The sequence below is a fragment of the Saccopteryx leptura genome, chromosome 3 (assembly GCF_036850995.1).
Source record: "Saccopteryx leptura isolate mSacLep1 chromosome 3, mSacLep1_pri_phased_curated, whole genome shotgun sequence".
NCBI lineage: Eukaryota > Metazoa > Chordata > Mammalia > Chiroptera > Emballonuridae > Saccopteryx > Saccopteryx leptura.
The window spans coordinates 325,885,598-325,906,874 of record NC_089505.1 but is presented as its reverse complement, the minus strand read 5'-3'; the positions used below and the strand labels follow the sequence as shown (position 1 = coordinate 325,906,874).

The 21,277-nt window shown below is 36.8% G+C and overlaps 1 protein-coding gene across 1 annotated transcript in view; it reads right to left on the bottom strand.

Moving 5' to 3' along the window:
* SLC26A7 (solute carrier family 26 member 7) overlaps positions 1-20,935 on the bottom strand; it is a 228,662-nt gene extending 207,727 nt beyond the window's left edge. Inside the window, exon 1 of the mRNA XM_066372472.1 lies at positions 20,743-20,935. Within this exon, the coding sequence (XP_066228569.1) occupies positions 20,743-20,935 (193 nt within the window). The remainder of the gene's footprint in view (positions 1-20,742) is intronic.
* Between the last annotated feature and the right edge of the window lie 342 nt (positions 20,936-21,277).

Here is a 21,277-nt window from a genome sequence, read left to right as displayed (position 1 = left end):
AAAGCAAGAAAGCTGAAGTGATAAAGCAGAGCAATAAGGCCAAATAGGTAAAGCCCTCATAACACACCCCACTACCCAGTGCAAATGTGACCCTGCCTAGAACATTGGGACAGAAACACCTCAATGGAGGACAGCCCAGGGACTTCACAGAGCCAAAAGATGTAATACAGCGACACTAACTGAAAGAAACCTCTCAAAACCAAATTTTATTTTTCTTTTTTCTTTCTCTTTTGTCTTTTTTCTTATTATTTTTTCTCTTTCTCTATTTTGAACTTCATTTTTTTAAATTTTTATATTTTTATTATTTTTGTGTCTGTCTTATCTTTTTATTATTTTTTTCTTTTGATCTTTCTGCATTTCTTTTTTTACTTGTCATAATTTTTAAATTTTTATATATTATATTTTAATTTTAATTTTTCAATTGTTTTAATTGGGTTATTTTTTGTTAGGGTTCTTAACAATATCACTTTTAAATTCCATCAAGGAAGAAGAAATCAAATACAATAGTTACACAAGAAAAAGAAGTAGTTCAAATAGAAAATAAAAAATCTCCTAAATAAAATCTCAATCACATGAAACCTGTGGAGTTAAATGATAGAAAGTTCAAAACCAAAGCTCTGAATATAATCAACAAGATGCAAGAAGACACTATTAGGCAACATAATGAGTTCAGAAAACAAATTAATAAACAAAACAAATATCTCACCAATCAGATTGAAACTTTAAAAACAGAGATGAAGAATTCAGTATGTGAATTGAAGATAGGTAGCAAGTTTAGCTAATAAAACAGGCCAGATAGAGGACAGAATCAGTGACATTGAACACATGCAACTAGAGATGCTACAGAGAGAAAAGGATAGAGGTTCATGAGCTTTAAAAAAATTGAGAGAGCTCTACAAGAATTGTCTGGCTCCACCAGAAAGAGAAATACAAGAATAGTGGGTATATCAGAAGAAGAAGAGAAGGAGAAGGGACTAGAGAGGATGGACACATAAATAGTGGATGAGAATTTCTGAGGCCTATGAAAAGAGAGCCTCAAATCCAAGAAGCAAGGAGAATGCTGAGTTATCAAGAGCCAAACAGACCTACTTCAAGGCACATTTTAATAAAATTTTCAAATATCAATGACAAAGAAAGAATCATCATCAAGTTACCCAGGGAAAAGAACATATGATATAAAGGAAATCGCATTAGGTTATGATCAGACTTTTCAGAAGAAATTCTACAAGCCAGAAGAGAATGGGCCCATTCAAAGAACTAAAAGAGAGGAAATACCAGCCAAGATACTATGTACATTGAAGTTATGCTTCAAATATGAAGGAAAATAAAACTTTTCAAGACATAGAGAGGCTGAAGAAATTTATCACTAGAAAACTACCACTGCAGAAAATACTCAAGGGGGTTTAAAGGACAAATATATGCAGTAGCAAAGAAGGATGGAGTGCAGAAGCAGTCAAAAGACAAAGGACTCCTATACATATAAACATTTTTCTCTTAATAATCTAATAATTACCACCAATGAAAAGCTACTACTAAAACACACAGCTTAAAAAAGAAGAAACAAAGGAAAGAAGTATGGAATACAATGAAACAGAAACAACTACAGAAACAGAAGAGAAGAACCAAACAAAACACAGAGTTACCAGAAAACAAAACATAATGTGGCTAAAGAAAATCCTCAAGTGTCAATAGTTACCTAAAATGTAAATGGCCTAACCTTACCAATAAATACACACAGGGTAACAGATTGGATCAAAAAGCAAGACCAAAACACATACTGCCTTCAAGAGACACATCTAAGCTGCAAGGACAAAAGTAGACTCAAAGTGAAAGGTTGAAAAATGAATCTCCAAGCAAATAATATCCACAGAAAAGCAAGTGCAGCCATACTCATATCTGACAATGCTAACATCAAGACAACCAAGGTAAACAAAGACAAAGATAAACATTTCATAATTATAAAGTAGACATTGTATTAAGAAGACATAACATTTCTTAATATATATACACTGAATCATGGGAGCACCAAAATATATAAGATGACTACTAATGGATATAAAAATAGAAGCAGACAAAAACACAATCATACCTAGAAATTTCAACACACCATTAACAGCTTTAGATAAAAACATAAAATCAATAAAAAAATATCGACTTTAAATGACACACTGGACTAAATGGACATAATAGATATTTATAGTACATTTTATCCCAGAATGTCAGATTCTTCTCTAGTGTGCTTGGAACATTCTTCTCTAGTGTGCATAGAACATTCTCAAGAATTGATCATATGTTGGGCCACAAAACTATTATCAACAAATTCAAGAAGATTGAAATTATACCAAGCATATTTTCTGATAAGGCTTTGAAATTAGAATTTGACTATAAAGAAGAAGTAAGGAAACCCAGAAAAATGATGAAATTAAACAACACACTTCTAAATATTGACTAGGTCAAAGAAGAAATAAAAGCAGACATCAAAAAATATATACAGACAAATGAAAATGACAACATAACATATCAAAATTTCTGAAGTGTGGCAAAAGCAGTAATAAAGGAAAGTGTAATTCATTACAGGTCTATATCAAGAAACAAGACAAGTCCCAAGTAAACAACCTAGCATCACACCTTAAGGAACTAGAAAAAGAACAAAGGCAACCCAAAGTCAGCAGAAGAAATGAAATAATAAAAATTAGAGCAGAATCAAATGAAATAGAGAACAAAAAAATCTCTAGAAAAAATTAATACAATAAAGAATTGGTTCTTTCAAAAGATCAATAAAATTGACAAACTACTGGCTAGATTCACTAAGGAAAATACAGGAAAGACTCATATAAGCAAAATCTGAAATGAAGGAGGAAATATTACCACAGACATCAAAGATATAAAAAAATCATAAGAGTATTATGAAAGATTATATGCTACCCAATTCAAATAACCTAGGAGAAATGGGTAAATTCCAAGAACTATACAATCTTCGTAGACTGAATTACGAAGGAGTGGAAAACCTAAATAGACCTTTAAGCAGGAAGGAAATAGAAACAACTATAAGAAAAGTTCCACCAATGATTAGTGATGTTGAACATTGTTTCATCTGTCTATTGGCCACCTGTATGTCCTCTTTGGAGAAGTGTCTATTCATTTCTTTTGCCCATTTTTGATTGGATTGTTTGTCTTACTGGTGTTGAGTTTTACAAGTTCTTTATAAATTTTGGTTATTAACCCCTTATCAGATGTATTGTCAAATATGTTCTCCCATTGTGTGGTTTGTCTTTTTATTTTGTTCATATTGTCTTTAGCTGTACAAAATCTTTTTAGTTTGATACAGTCCCATTTGTTTATCCTGTCTTTTATTTCACTTGCCCGTGGAGATAAATCAGTAAATATATTGCTGCGAGAGATGTCAGTGAGCTTGCTACCTATGTTTTCTTCTAAGATGCTTATGGTTTTACAACTTACATTTAAGTCCTTTATTCATTTTGAGTTTATTTTTGTGAATGGTGTAAGTTGGTGGTCTAGTTTCATTTTTTTTTTTTTGCAGGTAGCTGTCCAATTTTCCCAACACTATTTGTTAAAGAGACTGTCTTTACTCCATTGTATGCTTTTACCTCCTTTGTCATATATCAATTGTCCATAAGGGTGTGGTTTTATTTCTGGGTTCTCTGTTCTGTTCCATTGATCTATATGCCTGTTCTTATGCCAGTACCAAGCTGTTCTGAGTACAATGGCCTTGTAGTATAACTTTATATCAGGAAGTGTAATACCTCCCACTTTATTCTTCTTTTTAAGATTGCTGATGCTATTAGAGATGCAAATTAAAACCACAATGAGATACCACCTTACACCAGTCAGAATGGTGCTCATTAACAAAACAACACACGATAGGTGTTGATGAGGATGTAGAGAAAGGGGAACCCTCCTGCACTGCTGGTGGAAATGCATACTTGTGCAGCACTGTGGAAAACAGTATGGAGATTCCTCAAAAAATTAAAAATGGATCGGCCTTTTTTTTTTTTAATTCATTTTAGAGAGGAGAGGAAGAGACAGAGGGAGAGAGAGAGAGAGAGAGAGAGAGAGGAGAGACAGAGAGAGAGAAGGGGGGGAGGAGCTGGAAGCATCAACTCCCATATGTGCCTTGACCAGGCAAGCCCAGGGTTTCTAACCGGTGACCTCAGCATTTCCAGGTTGACGCTTTATCCACTGCGCCACCACAGGTCAGGCTGGATTGGCCTTTTGACCCAGCCATCCCACTTTTAGGAATATATCCCAAGAACATCATATCACCGACTGAAAAAAAGAAATGCACCCCCATGTTTATGGCAGCATTGTTCACAATAGTGAAGATTTGGAAACAGCCCAAGTGTCCGTCAGTGGATGAGTGGATTAAAAAGCAGTGGTACATATATACAATGGAATACTATGGGGCCATGAAAAAGAAGGGAATATTACCAGTTACAACATGGATGGACCTGGAAACTATTATGTTGAGTGAAATAAGCCAGGCAGAGAAAGAAAAATGGAATATGATCTCACTCATTTGAGGAATCCAAAGAACAGTGAGAAATGAGGAACAGAATTGAGACAGAGGAGGGATCAAAGGGACCAGAGGAAAAGAAGACAGAGGGAAAGGGATGATAGGATGGGATAAACCTGAAGGGAAGAGGGGAGTGTGCTATGGGGAGGGGGGCAAGGGAGATGTTGAGGGGAATAGGGGGAGGGGGTATGCATTTGTGGTGACCCTAGAATCTATGTAAACACAATTAATTAAATGTACATAAAAAAGAAAAGAAAAGTTCCTCTAAAACAAAAGTCCAGGACCAGATAGCTACACTAGTAAATTCTACCAAACATTCAAAGATTTGGTAAGTATTGTTCTCAAAGTTTTCAAAAAATAGGAGAAGTAATACATCCCAACACATTTTATATGGCCACATAACCTATATATCAGTGGTTCTCAACCTTTCTAATGCCGTGACCCCGCAATACAGTTCTACTTAATTGTGTGTCAAAATGTTTGTTTCCTTACTGTTTAGATATAACAGTAGCACTTAGAAAATTGCTGATAATCAGGTATTAGCAATAAAAAAAAGACAAAATTTCCCCCAGGAAATATAATTTCATTATATATAAACAGATGTTACACACATACACATTTAAAAATACAAATCAGATCCATGGCCTCTGTCTTTTGCACAGAATATTCTTCTTAGAACATGCCACAGGGCCAAAGGTGACTGAAAATGAATGGATAATGACAAGAAATTCATAAAAGATAGCTAAAGTCCTGCATTAGACCACCCACAGAGAATAGTCAAGTTAGAATAAGAAAAGCAGAAAGCTGAAAGCCTTGTCAATACCAAAATCTGAGGCATAAAGTAGTTGATAGATGCCTAGGAATAGAAATAAAAATAAAGGGTATGAAGAAGTTGGGGCCAGAGTTTATGACAGTTCCACAGAAGTGGTCATCAAGGAAAAAAACTAAAATATCTTTTGAATTTGATAATAAATGAGACACTAATGACCTTAGAAAGAAGATATCCTGGGGAATAGAGGGTATAAGAATCAAGTGCAAGCAAATTAAGGAATGAATCTGAGTGGGGAATCCAGAAGAGGCAAAGGACCTGAATTAATCTTTTTTTTTTTTTTTTTGTATTTTTCTGAAGCTGGAAACGGGGAGAGACAGCAGACAGACTCCCGCATGCGCCCGACCGGGATCCACCTGGCTCTGCCCACCAGGGGGCAATGCTCTGCCCCTCCGGGGCGTTGCTCTGCCTTGACCAGAGCCACTCTAGCACCTGGGGCAGAGGCCAAGGAGCCATCCCCAGCGCCTGGGCCATCTTTGCTCCAATGGAGCCTTGGCTGCAGGAGGGGAAGAGACAGACAGAGAGGAGGGGGGGGGTGGAGAAGCAAATGGGCGTTTCTCCTTTGTGCCCAGGCCGGGAATCAAACCCGGGTCCCCTGCACACCAGGCTGACGCTCTACCGCTGAGCCAACCAGCCAGGGCCCTGAATTAATCTTTAAAAGTCTTGTGTTAGAAGAAAGGGAAAGGCTTGGTGTCAAATGGAAACATGAACTCAGGAAAAATTGAGTCGGTTCATTTTCTTATTAGTTTTCAGATAGGATAAACTTGAACATGGCAGCTAGATCCTGATTTTGTGAGCCCTAAATCTTATACATTTTTGGTGGCTTCCTAAGAAAAATAAATAAAATTAGTAACAAATGCAAATATTTATTTAGAATAAGAAATTACAACAAATTATATCTTTTTAAAGCTGGAAAATATGATGATCAAATATGCAGAAAAATAATATATTTATTAACTGACTGATATATCTCTGTAATAATTTTCCCTTATAATTTGTCTGTATATTTTTGAACCCTTCTTTATATGATAATGATTTTTGTAATATTTTCTATAGAGAGAATGAAAAGATAATTTTGACTTTCCTCTTGCATATTAGGCATTTCTAATACACATTTCAGGCATTCTTGGCATTAAGGAAGGAAGCCTCATGAACCAGGAAGCTTTTCTTACTATTGGAGATAAGCTTCAGGACATTTTATGTTTTAGGCAAAGTGCTCAGAAAAGGACACCTTTGTAATTGTTGAAATTGTATGACTTGTACTGTTACTGTAATTTGTTTGTATAAAGTACCTCATTCTCTACACAGGAATGCCTGTGGCATAGATTACAAGCAAGCAAAAGGGGTAGAATGTTGGCCAAATAAGTTTGTAAAATATGATTTTTAAGTTTGCTCTCTTATAGTTTTCAATGGGGGCTGGGCAGTGCCAGCTAAAATTGGTCAGTGAAATTGCAAATTACCTTCTTTCTTGGGAAGGGCCTTTATTTTGCTAATGAAGACATTTTCACGCTAGAAAATTATGAAGGGAGGAGAAGAATGCAGGGGCTAGGGAGCCAGCAAGGGATTAACTGCTTCCTATAATTCTCTGAGAAGGTGCATGAGGTAACTTGCTACACAGAGAAAGAAAGATAGAACTTATTTGAAAACCCCTTCCTCTCTCCTTTTCTTAAAAGTTTTTAAGACCTTAGTTTGTGATTTCCAATGCTTATTTTCTGACTTCACCTAAACTCCCCCCTGCCCCCATCCTGGACTCATGAGAGTGATGTTTACCTCAAGACAAAGGAATCATGAGCCCCTTGCATGTAAACATGTGTTCTGTAAAAAAAATCAACTTCAGGGAGCATGTGTTTTTGGAGCTACTATCCCGCATGCTCCGCTGGCTTTTTAATAAATTCTCTTCTCCTCTAATAAAGTTATCCGAGTGTTTATCTTCCATTGGGTCGCTTTCCTGCAACAGCATGGCTTGTCTCTTATAGCTCTACAGATGCTGACTTCATGTCATACAATCTGATGGCTCCTCTTTTTCTCACTACGTAGAGTTTCTCTATTTATATCTGCTCTGGTATTCTGTTAGTGCCCAGACTCACTCATGCCAACTCAGACGTAGATTATGAATAGAACTCTTTCTGATAGTTCCTAACTAGTCTCTTGCCTCAATCAAGTATGCAATATAAACTGCTGCCAGAGTGATAATTCTATAACACAAATGTTTGTCACTCCCTGGCATCCTTCAAGATCCACCAATGCTCTCCATTACCCTGGAAAATAAGCCCAAACACTATTTCTATGTTACTCAAGCCTTGTATAATCTGGGCTCTGTTAACTGCTCCAGCTACATCTCACACCAAATTAGATTACTGGCAAGTGTTTAAATAAACTGTGTTTTTTTTATTCTTCTTGTCATTGCATATGTTTTTCTGTCTTAGTGCCTTCAGTCTGTGGACTACCTGGGAAATGTTCGTTTAGCCTTCAAGATCCAGTTAAAATACAATTTTCTCTTGAAACCTTCCCTAAGTTCCAACCTCATCCTTACTCTAAGAAGAGTTAATCATGTTATCAAGTTGTTACTGTATCTTATATATTCTTCATTTGTATTATCTACCAAAAATATTATAATTACCTGCTTTTATGTACAGGTCTCCAATTAGATTGGGAGGTTTATTGTCATGAAAGATAATAAATAAGAATTACTTCCATTTATGTGTAAACTAAAGTACTACAGTCTGTTTCATGGAGTTCTGATAAATACAAAAGGATTCCAGGAATAGAATGATACATTTATCCAGAGCAACAAAGAGTATGAGGAAAGAAACAAAGGGTTAAAGAAAAAGAAAGAACCTGATCATCAAGTGAATAAAGGTACGGGGTACTCAAGTTACAATAGTCTCTACATACAACATTTTTAGTTTACGATGCTCACTCCCATAAAAACTTAAAAAAATTGAGACCTGGGTGTTTTGGCCTATGCCATTAGGGTCGTACTTACAGATTATATGGACAAACTACTGTGCAGAGGAAGAATACACAGTACAGTATACAATACAGTATATTTATGTCCTCTTCCTTCTTCTGTGGCTTAGTTGTGTTTGTATGTTCTAGCTTATGATTTTGATTTTACAACTGTGTTAGGGTAGGTAAATGACTTAGGCTAGGTTGTGTTTGGACTTACAAACCAAAATTTGGATTAGGTCACTGTCATAGGAATGGAACTGTGTCATAACAGGAGGACCCACTGTATATACATGGTCTAGTAGTCTGGAAGATTGTAAAGAGGTCAGAAAATGAGGTTAATATGCAATTCATTGCAAGATACAATACCAACTTAAGGCCAGTTTTTTCAGAGGTGCTGACCACATACAGGACAGAGCATGATTGAGATTTTCAAGGCTTCTCATAGGTTTTGACATTCTTTCCCCTTGAGCACCCTGAAGAAAGTAAAGTTAAGCAAGAATTGCCCCATGGCATATTTTAGGGTTTGTGTGTGTTTGTCTGTTTGTTTTGATGACCAAGTTTCCATAAAACTCTTCTATGCCACATAGTAGGCCTGAGAGCACCAGGGGGCAACAATTTTGCTCCTCACTTTACTTTAACTACTGGCTAATGTCTTCTCCCATTAGTTCTCTTCAACAGCCAGCTGTACCTTCTCACTTCCTCCCATGAGCTTAGGCTCACCCACCGAAATTTGCAGGCCACTTATACGCTCGGTAGAATATTGGAAAAGATTCTGAGATCTATCATTCTGCTGACTCCCACAACTGAGATTCAGACCCTTTTTACTCCGAATCTTGAACCCAGGTGTTAATTCTGAGTAGCTCCTTCACTGTGCCTGGAGCTTCCCCCTGGAGCCTGGCAGACCTAGTTCTGAATTCCTTTTAGAAATATAAAATTGGGTGAAAGTCACCTAATATACAGAGCTTCAAATTTCTCTTCACATAAAAATTTAAAGCACAATAATATTTATCTTGCTTGATTTTGTTGCATTAGAAACAATTAGTTTAACACATTTAAATTGTAATAATACTGAAATGCATAGTTTAAGTGATTAGAAGTAACCCATCTGCTTTTCCCTCAATCTCAGTTACTCCTTAATAAATCACTTACACATAAAAAAAAAAAGTAACTTTAAATCTAAGTAAGCAATAAAAAAATGTATTTTACATGCAAGTGAAAAGTCAGGGGTATACTAGCCATCATAAAGATTCAGTTTTTCCCTGCTATAACCTTTGCTGGGATGGCTTCATTTTCAGGCTATGGAGGCCATGGGATGCTATAGAGATGTATCATCCTATTAGTGCCAGCACGAAAGATGTTTCTTCCTAAAAGGTCCTTGGGATCCAGACAAATTAGACCATTTGGGTCATTTGTATTTCCATTATCATTGTAAAATTAAAAATGACTGACTTGTTTGTAGTAAATCCATAATTCTTGTGCCTATGGGAAAAATTTCATCCCTGGACCGGTAAACTGACCAGGTATATAAAATGTTGCTAATTATCAAGATTTGGCTCACAAACCTTCACCTGAACTAATAGCTGTGTCTGGATGTAGCTCTAAACACTGCCACCTATTAGAATCTGTGATGACTGAAAAATCAAGTAGAAGCACAATGCCTCAATGTTCTGAAACCACTCCCAGAAAGTCTCATCTAATTGCTTGAGATGGCACTCAGGTGCCAGTGCTCTTTGAAGCACCAAGGTGGTTTCAATGATTCCCAAGGTTGAGAATCCTGGTCTAGAGAAACTTAATCCACTGATCAGCCTGGACTCCATCAACAGAGCCAAAATTAGAACCTCGTCTAAACCACATATACTAAAAATGTAAGAAGAATTCTTTAAAACAAATCTGAGGCATAATTGCTTATAAAAAAACAAGAACAACAAAAAGCCAGAATGGATCCTACCTAGCAAAAACAGAAGTCCTACTATATAAGCCACATATTTTATCTTTACACTCACTGCCTATCTATTTTATTGCAAATCTTGCCAAGTTCTTGATACCCTAAATATGAAGGCTATGATTCCTCCATGTGAATGGGTTTAAAAAGTATAGGAAACATTATTAAAAATGCAGAAATATATAAATATCCATTTAATGTGCAAATCACGATTATTTTACATTTACAAAATAAAAAGAAAATCAGAACTGTCAAATAAACTCTGGAAATATAATGGAGGATGGGTCACAGGATGAGGGGAAATGAAGAAAAAGGGAAAAGCCAACAACATGTTATTATCTCCTGGGTATATTTTAATGGGAGTCAGAGCAAGTATACTTTAGATTTATTTAGCAATATTTGGCTTTCATTTTTCCTAAAGTTACTAGCAGGAAGACACAGTGATTAAGGGAGTCAGGTTGAGCTAGGTAGCTAATGCTAGGGTTCCATATCCTCAAGCCTGACACTATGCAGGGAAATATTCTGGTGGTGAGATTCAAATAATTTAACAACTGGTTCTCTGCCTGAATGACAGTTTTAAGTATAAAAATATATATATACTGAAAAGTAGTTTATTATTTCATGAATTTAATACTTAAAAAAGAACAGTAAAAGAGATACACAAAACTAGATTTTTGTTATAAGAAAGAATTTTAAAATATCAATTTAAAATACTAAATGATACCTGACCAAAAAAACAATAAAACTATCATTTAAAATATTTCCATATTGCTTCTTAATTGGTGTCCTCACTTGCAATTTTTTTTCACCTATGGACAATGATCATTATTACTATGAATGCTTAGAATACACTGTTGTGCAGATAAATGTTAAAAAAAAAAAAAAAGAGTACTGAATGTAAATTTGTCATTTTCACATTGGGCAGCTGCCTAGACACCGACCATAAAGAGAAACCTCATTACAAGTATGATTTTAACAACTGGTTTGCCGAACTCAACAAAAATTAGGCATCTGTTCTGCTGAACCAGTGCAAACCAGCTGAATCCCACCACTGGAATATTCCCAGACAAAGCTTTAATTTTTGCAATGTAGTATGCTTCAGGAGTTTCCACTCATTGTTCCACAAGTCACTAAGCTGCACTCAGGAGTGCAATGAAGCTCAACTTTTACACATATGTTTTTGTGCCAATAATACCACACATTGTGTGTAATTATAAGAAACATTCTTCTTTTCTCTGTGGTTCAAAATGCCTGGCAACATAAAATTTTCATGATTTAAAAACAAAATTCTAGGTGATCACTTGGAATTATAAGCCAAAACATTCTAATACTGTTCTTGAGTGGATTATGTTCTCAAATAGCAAATCATGCATTTTAGGTCTCCACCCTGTTTCAGCGCTTGAGTTTTCAGGTTGGAAACAAAGAAACTATTTCCCCCCAAGTGGTCATGCAGGCTAGATGTGAACTAAATACTCTACAGACCAGAGTCTTATATATACTACTTAGCTTGCCAACATGTTGATGACATGTTTTAAGTCAATGACATTCTCTAGAATATTTCCTCATCTTCATAATCCATTTTACTGTGAAATTCTACAAGATGTCAGTTAAAGAATGCTGTAGAAGATGATAACTATAATAATCATTTCCTAATGTTAGAAATTAGAAATCTCACTTATTTAAGGTATTTTTAAAAATACAAATGGTTTCTGTATGGCCAGCAGTCACGGCCGTCATGGCCATTCACATGCAGGTTCCCATTAGGTTCAGGCAGATGGTAAAGAAACAGTGGAGCTAAAAATTGGTGGGCCATTCCTTTATTATCACCTTGGACCCAGCCGGCGAGTAAAACACACACAGAAAGAAAACACTTCCCTTTCACCCAGAGCTCACAAAGCCACTGACACATCCAGGTTTTCCTAGAATCAAAGGCCCCCTCCAGCTCAGTTACCTCTGGTTCCCATCCACACACCTTCTCCCTTCTCTTCTCTATACAAATTGGCTTCTCTTTTAGCACCTTGCCATCTTGGCTTCCTTCTTCTTCTCTGCCAAAATGGCCTCCTCCTTCCTCTTCTTCTCCTTCTGTGCTTTTAAAACGTTTTGGGCCCTGGCCAGATAGCTCGGATGGTTAGAGCTTCATCCTAAACTGCCGCCATTGCCGGTTTGATTCCTGGTCAGGGCACATACAAGAACAGCTTGATGTTCCTGTCTCTCTCTCCCTCCTTCCCCTCTCTCTCAAATCAATAAATTAAAAATATATATTTTTAAAAATTTTGGCACAAAAACCCCATCTCCAGAAAACAGCATAACAATGGTCCTTCCCAAGCAGGAAGGCAACCAGCATCTTCACAGACCAGCGCCATTTTTCACTATAAAAGTGAGCAAACTCAAATAATACAAAATTTTCAATTCGCCCAACAGTTTCTAAGAAATATTTGAACATAGTGAAAGAATAATCCAGTTTCTTTTCTGTTCTTTTCTTTAAAATAAGTGCATCTACATTAATATTTATTTACTTTCAGGAGGGAGAATCCCCCCTTTACCAACCCGGCATAGCCTATAAACTCCTTCCAAGAACACTCTTCAAAACTAAATACCATAAAATACATAGGATTATAAATAAATAAAGTATATTGGAATATATTAGTGCAGGTTTATAGATTTAACAGTCCTATGAATCTAGTTGAGAGCTTAATCTTATGCAATCTTTCTATAAAAGTTTTATTCACGACTGAACATAAGGTATGTTGGTCAAATAAGTTTTTAAATATGATATATATGTTTGCTTTCTTATAGTTTGTATTGGGTGTGGGGGAAAGGCTGTAAGCAGGCAGGGTCATTATAGCTTAAGGTTCAGTTTTAAGACTAAGCTTTTTCCCCACACCCTTAACTGATTGCATGATGTGGGGTGGTGCACTCTCATGAAGAATCCAGTATGCCTCAGATAAATGACTTTGTATCAGAGACTTCCTTATTTGTATATTGAATTAAAGGTTTTGATTTCTACACTATAAAATGGGGGCAGACTGGGAAGTTGCTCTCTCTCAGTTCCTAAGATTAGCATTAGAAGAGAGAGCAGAGAGGAGAGCAGAGAGAGGCCACATGGAGGAGGCCAGGAGAAGCAGCCAAGATGGCGGAGTATTTGAAGGAGAAGCCAGTTTGTACAAAGTTTGTGCAGAGAGAAGGAGATGGGGAACAGAGGTGAATAAGGCTGGTGAGCTAGAAAACTTTGATTCTAGGAAACTCGGATAAGTCAGTGTGAGCACTGAATGAGTGGGTTTTGGAGCCCAGTGTGTGTTTTTACTTGCCTGCCAGGTACAAGTTAGGATTAAAGCTCATGGACCACCAGTTCTTGGTTCCATTGTTTCATTACCGTCTGTCTGAATCTAATGCGAACCTGCATGGGCCAGTCGGCTGTGATGATGGCCTGTGGATACTGGCTTTACAAGGCATTTCAACAAAATATTGTTAGAAAGTATCTTTACAATAGAGACAAATTCAGACACTAAGAGGGCAGATAATGGTAATATTAGCAGGAGGGGTGGCAATCAATGCATGCAGTAGTGACTGGACTGGTAGAGAATGTGACAAAATGCAAAGTGAATACCCTCTCTAAAGGAAGAAATCTCTATTAAGGTTCAGCAAACTTTTGTCACATGAAAATGGGAGCTCTGTATGGCCATCTATTCCCCTTTCTTTTTTTCTTTTTTTTTTTTTTTTTTTTTGTACTTTTCCTAAGCTGGAAACGGGGAGGCAGTCAGACAGATTCCCGCATGTGCCTGACCGGGATCCACCCGGCATGCCCACCAGGGGGCGATGCTCTGCCCATCTTGGGGCATCACTCTGCCGCAATCAGAGCCATTCTAGCGCCTGAGGCAGAGGCCCCGGAGCCATCCTCAGCGCCTGGGCAAACTTTGCTCCAGTGGAGCCTTGGCTGCGGGAGGGGAAGAGAGAGACAGAGAGGAAGGAGAGAGGGAGGGGTGGAGAAGCAGATGGGCACTTCTCCTGTGTGCCATGGCCAGGAATCGAACCCGGGATTCCTGCACACCAGGCCGACGCTCTACCACTGAGCCAACCAGCCAGGGCCTATTCCTCTTTCTTTTTAAAAGAAGTCAGGTATCTGGAATTTTATATGAACTATTTATATTTGTTAAAGTTGGCTAAAGAACAAATTAACACTCTTTTGGACAAAGAAAATATATTTTGTCAGACTTATCTGTAAAGCTGCAAGTTTATAACTTCAAAAAGGTTAAGAAAAATGAAATTACCTATAGTTTTATGCATTTTTACTATCTATATCTTTACTACATTTATTTTGGCAACATAAGAATTAATTTTAATTTAATTATTTCCTAGGATGATAGTATGCTTGCAAAAATAATCATAGGCTTTGGAGGTGCTGGGCAGATAAATATTTTATGCTCACTTTGTTAAAGATGGCGCTGCCCACGTGAAAGCCGTCGCCCAGGTGATATTAATGTGTGTTGGGGGCGGGCTGTGGGCAGGCAGGATCCTTGTAGCCTGGGGCTTGGTTTTAGGATTAAGCCTTTCCCACCCTTTTTGATGTAGGGTGGTGCAATCTCATCATGCCCCAGATAAGTGACTGTATTAGAGACTTCCCTATTTTGTATATTGGATTAAAGGTTTGGATTTCTACACTATAAAGTGGGGGCAGAATGGGAGCTTGCTCTCTTGGTTCCTAAGATTAGCATTAGGGAGCAGAAAGCAGAGAAAGGCCACATGGAGGAGGCCAGGAGAAGCAGCCAAGATGGCGGAGTGTTGAGTGAGAAGCCAGTTTGTGCAGGGAGAAGGAAGGAGATGAGGAACAGAGGTGAATAAAGTCTGGTGATCTAGAAACCTTTGATTCTAGGAAACTTGGATAAGTCAGTAGCTTTGTGAGCACTGAATGAGTGGGTTTTGGAGCCCAGTGTGTGTTTTTACTTGCCCACGGGGTGCAAGCTAGGATTAAAGGTGATGGCCCACCAGTTTTTGGCTCCTGTAAAGCCAGAAGCCAAAGCCAGGGCCACTATCACAGCCGCCCGGCCCACGCAGGTTCGCATTGGATTCGGACAGTCGGTAAAGAAACCATGGAGCCAAAAACTGGTGGGCCATAACCTTTAATCCTACCTTGCACCCAGCGGGCAAGTAAAAATACACACTGGGCTCCAAAAGCCAGTCACACTCAGTGCTCACAAAGCCACTGACTTATCCGAGTTTCCTAGAATCAAAGGTTTCTAGCTCACCAACCTTATTCTCCTCAGTTCCCCATCTCCTTCCTTATCCCAGATACAAACTCTACACAGACTGGCATCTCACTCAGTACTCCGCCATCTTGGCTGCTTCTCCTGGCCTACTCCACGTGGCCTCCTTCTGCTCTCTGCTCTGCTCTCTCATGCTAACCTCAGGAACCAAAAGCACAAACTCCCGTTTTGCCCCCACTTTATACTGTAGCTTCACAACCTCTAATCCAATATACAAAGTAGGGAAGTCTCTAAAACAAAGTCACTTCTCTGAGGCATGATTGGATTGTACCGCCCTACATCAAAAAGGGTGGGAAAGGCTTAATCCCAAAACCAAGCCTCAGGCTACAACGATTCTCAACACACATTAATATCACCTGGGCAACGGCCTCTTTAACAAAGTGAGCATAATACATTTTATCTGCCCAACAGCTCCGTTGTTTCTTTACTGACTGTCCAAATCCAATGCAAACTTGCATGGGCCAGGCTGCTGTGATAGTGGCCCTGGCTACTGGCTTTACAGGAGGTTTAAGTGTTTTAATTCTTCTACCAAATATTTATTGAAAACTTGCTTCTATGTGCTAGGCAATATACAGGTTAGTAAGAATACAAAGATTAAGACATTGTCTTTGTTTTCAAATTTTACAAACTAATGTAGAAAGAGTTCTATCAAAAGATTATAACACTGTTGTTATAATAGAGTTATAATCTGTTAAAAACTATCAAAATGATATGCAAAAAATACAAGGAGAGAAAACATACATCTCTCCAGGAGACTGGGAGGGATTTTCAAAGAAGAGATCTCTTTGAGTAGATTTTTGTACCAAAGGACACAGATTATTAATGATTTAATAGGTTATTATGAAAAATTAGGTTTTTATTCCAGAGGAAATGAGGAGTCATTGAAGAATTCTGAACAGAGAAGTGATATGCTCAGATTTTTATGATCATTTTGGCTGCAGTACAGAATATGGCCTCAGGAAGAGACAAAGCAGAAAATGAAGACCCACAAATGATGATTTCAATAGAAAACTATTACAGCTGCAGGAAGGGACATAAAAGTGTTTGGTCGGAAAGATATTTTAGAACAAAAACAACAGAATTTGGTGGCTGTTTCTATGTTGTAGACAGAGAGTAAAAACAGAGGGAAGGGTTAAGAATGACTCTTGAGACTCTCTATAAAAGGTAGTCTAGAATAAAAGTTAGAGCATAGTCACTGGAGCCAAACTACTTGAGTTCAAATTCTATTTCTTCTACTCATTTTCTGTGTGACTTTTAAGCAAGTTATTTATTCTCTCTGAGCCCAATTTATGTATAAATGTCAAGCGTTCTTACAAGTGTTTACAGTTGTGCCTGAACATTACTGTTATTATTATTCATTATTGTAATTCTGGTTTGGTTGGCAGTTTGGAAGGAGAAGTCAGACCCCCTACCCCTTCTCCACTTGGAGGAAGAAGTAAGAAAGAATGCGAAGGGAAGTGAGCCTGCAGGGGATGAAATGCTTCAGATAGTTCTCTGAAAAGGTGCATAGGGCAACTTGCTACACAGAAAAAGGAAGATAGAACTTATCTAAAAACCCCTTCCTCCTCTTTTCTTAAAAGTTTTTAAGACCTTAATTTACAAATTCCAACAGCTATTCTCTGGCCTCACCTAAACTCACCCTCCCATCCTAGAGTCATGTGAGTGACCTATACCAAAGGGATCACAAGACCCTTGAATAAAAACCTGTATTCTGTAAAAAGTATATAAGATGTAAGAAATCTAACTTCAGGGAGCACATGTTTGGTTGTTTTGGGGTCGATCACACTGCTCCGCTGGCTACATAAATCCTACTACCTTCATCAAGTTGTCTGGGTGTTTTTGTCCTCCTTTGATTCCTGCGATAATGGTGCTATTCAGTTTGTTTTAGAAGACTAATGTTACATTTAAGGTTCTTTTAGAAGATTCTAAGTTTGCATAGTTGAATATGTGGTTAAGAAGAAGCTTCATTAGCTGAGTAATAGTAGTTAGAGACTCTTATTCATGCAGATTAAATAACTCAAGGAATTTTGGAAGAAAAAGGCCGGAATTTGAGTCTCAGGAAACTGATGTTTAATGGGCAAATAGACTACAAGGCAAAATTGGCAGAGACTCATAAGAAGAGAAGGTGGGAGGGTTAGTAAGAGAAAAACAAGAGTGCAGTGTCTTAAACCCATAAGAATAAAGGGGTTTAGAAAGACAGAAAATGCTATCGTGGAGTAAAGTGATGATTGACATTTGTTGATATTTAACAATTGAGAAACTTTTAATTGTAATTTAAAGTGGCTCCTTCATATTTGGCATGTAGAAAACACTCAAATGTTAGTTGCTATTACCTTCTTACTTCTAAATGTATTTCTAGGGTGAGAAGAATGAAAAAAAAACTACTAGAGTGAACCATATAACTTTCCATATTTGTAGGCCGAAAAAGGTACAATTCAACAACTTCATATAATTCAACTCTGCTGATTAAGTGAAAAGCTGCTTCAGAGATCAGTAGGAGTGTAAACAGATATTTGTTTCTATTGTTTGTGTTATAATGCAAGAGAAAAAAATTACTTCTTTTTTTTTAATTTTCCTAAAGAAATTGAGCTTATACTGTATTGATCACCAATATCATATTCATACAAATGAAAGGTAATGATATCTAAATGCCTTTCTTACTCTATATTTTATTGTAATTTTCTTTGTAACTTAATCTTTTGAGTTTAAACTGCTGGAGTGGAAGCTAAATGCAAAAGTAATTTGAAAGAAAATATATTTGAACCTTTCTAAAGAAGTATCTTCTATGATATTATTCATCACATTGGCATTATGAAAAAAGTCTAGTTATTTTGGCAGTATAAAGGGTAAAGTATAAAATATTAAGAGTGTTGACTTTGGAATCAAGTTCTAACTCTATTACTTATTAAGTATAAGGTTCAAGGAAAATTACTTTTTTTAAAATTTTTTTTTCTTTTATTAATTTTTATAGAGGAAATAGAATGAGAGAGAGAGAGAGAGAAGGGGGAGGGAGGAGCAGGAAGCATCAACTCCCATATGTGCCTTGACCAGGCAAGCCCAGGGTTTTAAACCAGCGACCTCAGCATTCCGGGTCGACGCTTTATCCACTGTGCCAACACAGGTCAGGTGGAAAATTACTTTCCTAAGCCTACATTTTATTATATGAAAATGAAAGAAACCACTGTTTCTTTCATTAGGATAGGTGAAGATAATGTATACAAGGGGTTTAGCACAATGCTCCTTTAAATAATGTCATGACACTTTACTTTTCATACCTTCAGAGTGAGTGTAGGGTCAGTAGCCACAGCCACCATCAAAGCCGCCTGGCCCATGTAGGTTTGCATTTAATTCAGACAGACAGTTAAGAAACTGCGAAACCAAAAACTGGTGGTCCATTTTTCTTTACTCTAGACTCACACTCAGCAAGCAAGTAAAAACATGTAGCGGGAACATTTCCCTTTCCATTCAGGGCTCCCAAAGCCATTAACTCATCCAAGTTTTTCTAGAACCAAAGGCTTCCACCTCACCATTTTGCCATGTTGGCTGCCTCCTCCACATGGCCTCCTTGCCCTGCTACACCATGTACTCTTCCTCTACAAGAACATAATCACTCTCCCTAAAATGGTCTCCCAGCTCCTCTTTTTAAAACTTTTCAGCACAAAAGCCCCTCTACAACACACATTAGCATAACCAAGCCCATTTCCAAGCAAGAAGAGCAATTAACTGTTATCATGTGAGAGCATCACCGCGTGAGAGCAGTGGCCTCTTTAACAGAGTGAGCAAAAATAACTTATCTGCCCAACAGTGAGTAATCATGAGAAAGTTTGAGAGAATTGTTTTAAAACAGTGGTTCTCAACCTTCCTAATGCCGTGACCCCGCAATACAGTTCCTCATGTTGCGGCAACCCCAAACCAAAAAATAATTTTGGTGGCTACTTCATAACTGTAATTTTGCTACAGTTATGATTCGGAATGTAAATATCTGATATGCATTATGTATTTTCCGATGGCTTTAGGCTACCCCACCGGGGTTATGACCCACAGGTTGAGAACCACTGTTTTAAAAGAATAAGTACTTTTAGAAAAATGAGTCTTATCATACACCAACAAAAACTTTTAAGGTCTTTTTTTATCATTTAACTTTTAAGGTCTTTCTAGTGATGTAACCTTGTCCAATCACTGGTACACTTCTAAGAAAAACAATAGTCATTTCCATAATTTTATAAGACACAAGAACTAAATAAATTTTTTGCTTCTCATCACTTGGGAGCTAGCCACCTTATCTTTATAACTAATTGAATATATAAATTATAAAACAAAATTCCTCAAAATCTATATCTAATTGAAGCCATATAATAATGATTTACACATAAATGATATCACTGATGACATATTACAGGTGTTTTTATTATATCCCCTAATTTCTTTATAACCTGATACTTTACAAAAGTGAAAAAACAAATTGTTTTTAAATATATATTTGTCTTTCATTTCACATTAAGTTAATGCAAAATAAATGTATAAAATATGCTGAAACTGGTAAAAAAAAAAAAGCCTTTGTAAATCTAATTTTCAGAGTACATGGTATTGTCTCATTTGAATAAAATTGAATAAAAACAAGACTGAAAATGACTTAACCATTATTTATTTTAAGTTTTTATGAAAGATTACTATGTTTTGCTGTCATTAAAGTATCATACAAGACCATTCAGAAAAATTATGAATCTTAAAGCCACTAGTGCAGATGTTTCTAATCACATTAAAAAAGCAAATACACAAATAATTTTGTTTCATCTACAGAACAATTTAATTAAAAGAATGTATATAATTTAATAACATGAATAATAGTTTAAGACTGGCCAGTAGTGAAATTGTAAGAAAATATAAGTCTACAAAGTATGTGCTAAGAAAAGTGTTCCAAATTCTCAAGGCTGAGAACAAAATTAGATTTCTCACCCGTTTAAACTTCTTATTGAAAAAAGAATCATGTGTATCATGTTATACAGAATTAAATCAGCATGCACAATAAACATAAGTTCTAACAACATATAGGATTCTCTATATATATGTAAAAATATTAGGTATACAAATATTCAACGTGTTTATTCTCCTAAAATTAATTAAATATTTTGTTAGCCAAATTGTAGATCTTAAGGCATAATACCACTAAAGGAAACTGATATCTGTCCTGCATAAGACAGGAAAATCATATACAGTACATTACCTTGTGTCACCTGTTGAACTGCCAACATTATGCCAGACACAGTGTCCAGAAGCAAGTTTTCCTTCAGATTGTAATGCAGTGCCCATTCCAAAATAGGTAGCCGCATTCTACACCACTGTTTAAAGTCTTCACAATGGGGGATATTCATCTTGCTCCAGAGCACACTTTTCTTGTTCCTCTTTGCCTCTGTCATTTTTCAGATTCCTTCTTGTAGAAATAAACTTTAGACAAGAAAAACAACATTACAGAATACCTCTTTCAATGTGAGGCTCCACTTCATCTGTGGTTTACAATGTCAAAGTTATCCAAGAAGTAAACCAATAGAAGAGAGAGAGAAGGAGAGAGACTAACAGGTGCACTTAAACATATGAAACTGAGCCATTCGCATTATAATGTTGCAGCAAACCATTCTAGAAAAAAATATAGATTAAAACTTTGAATTCTTATCAGAGTGAGATGGAGAAATGGTTCCTGTTAGTAAAATATTTTTCAGATCTTGGAAAAGTAATGTGTTCAGTGTTAAGTTGATCTAGAG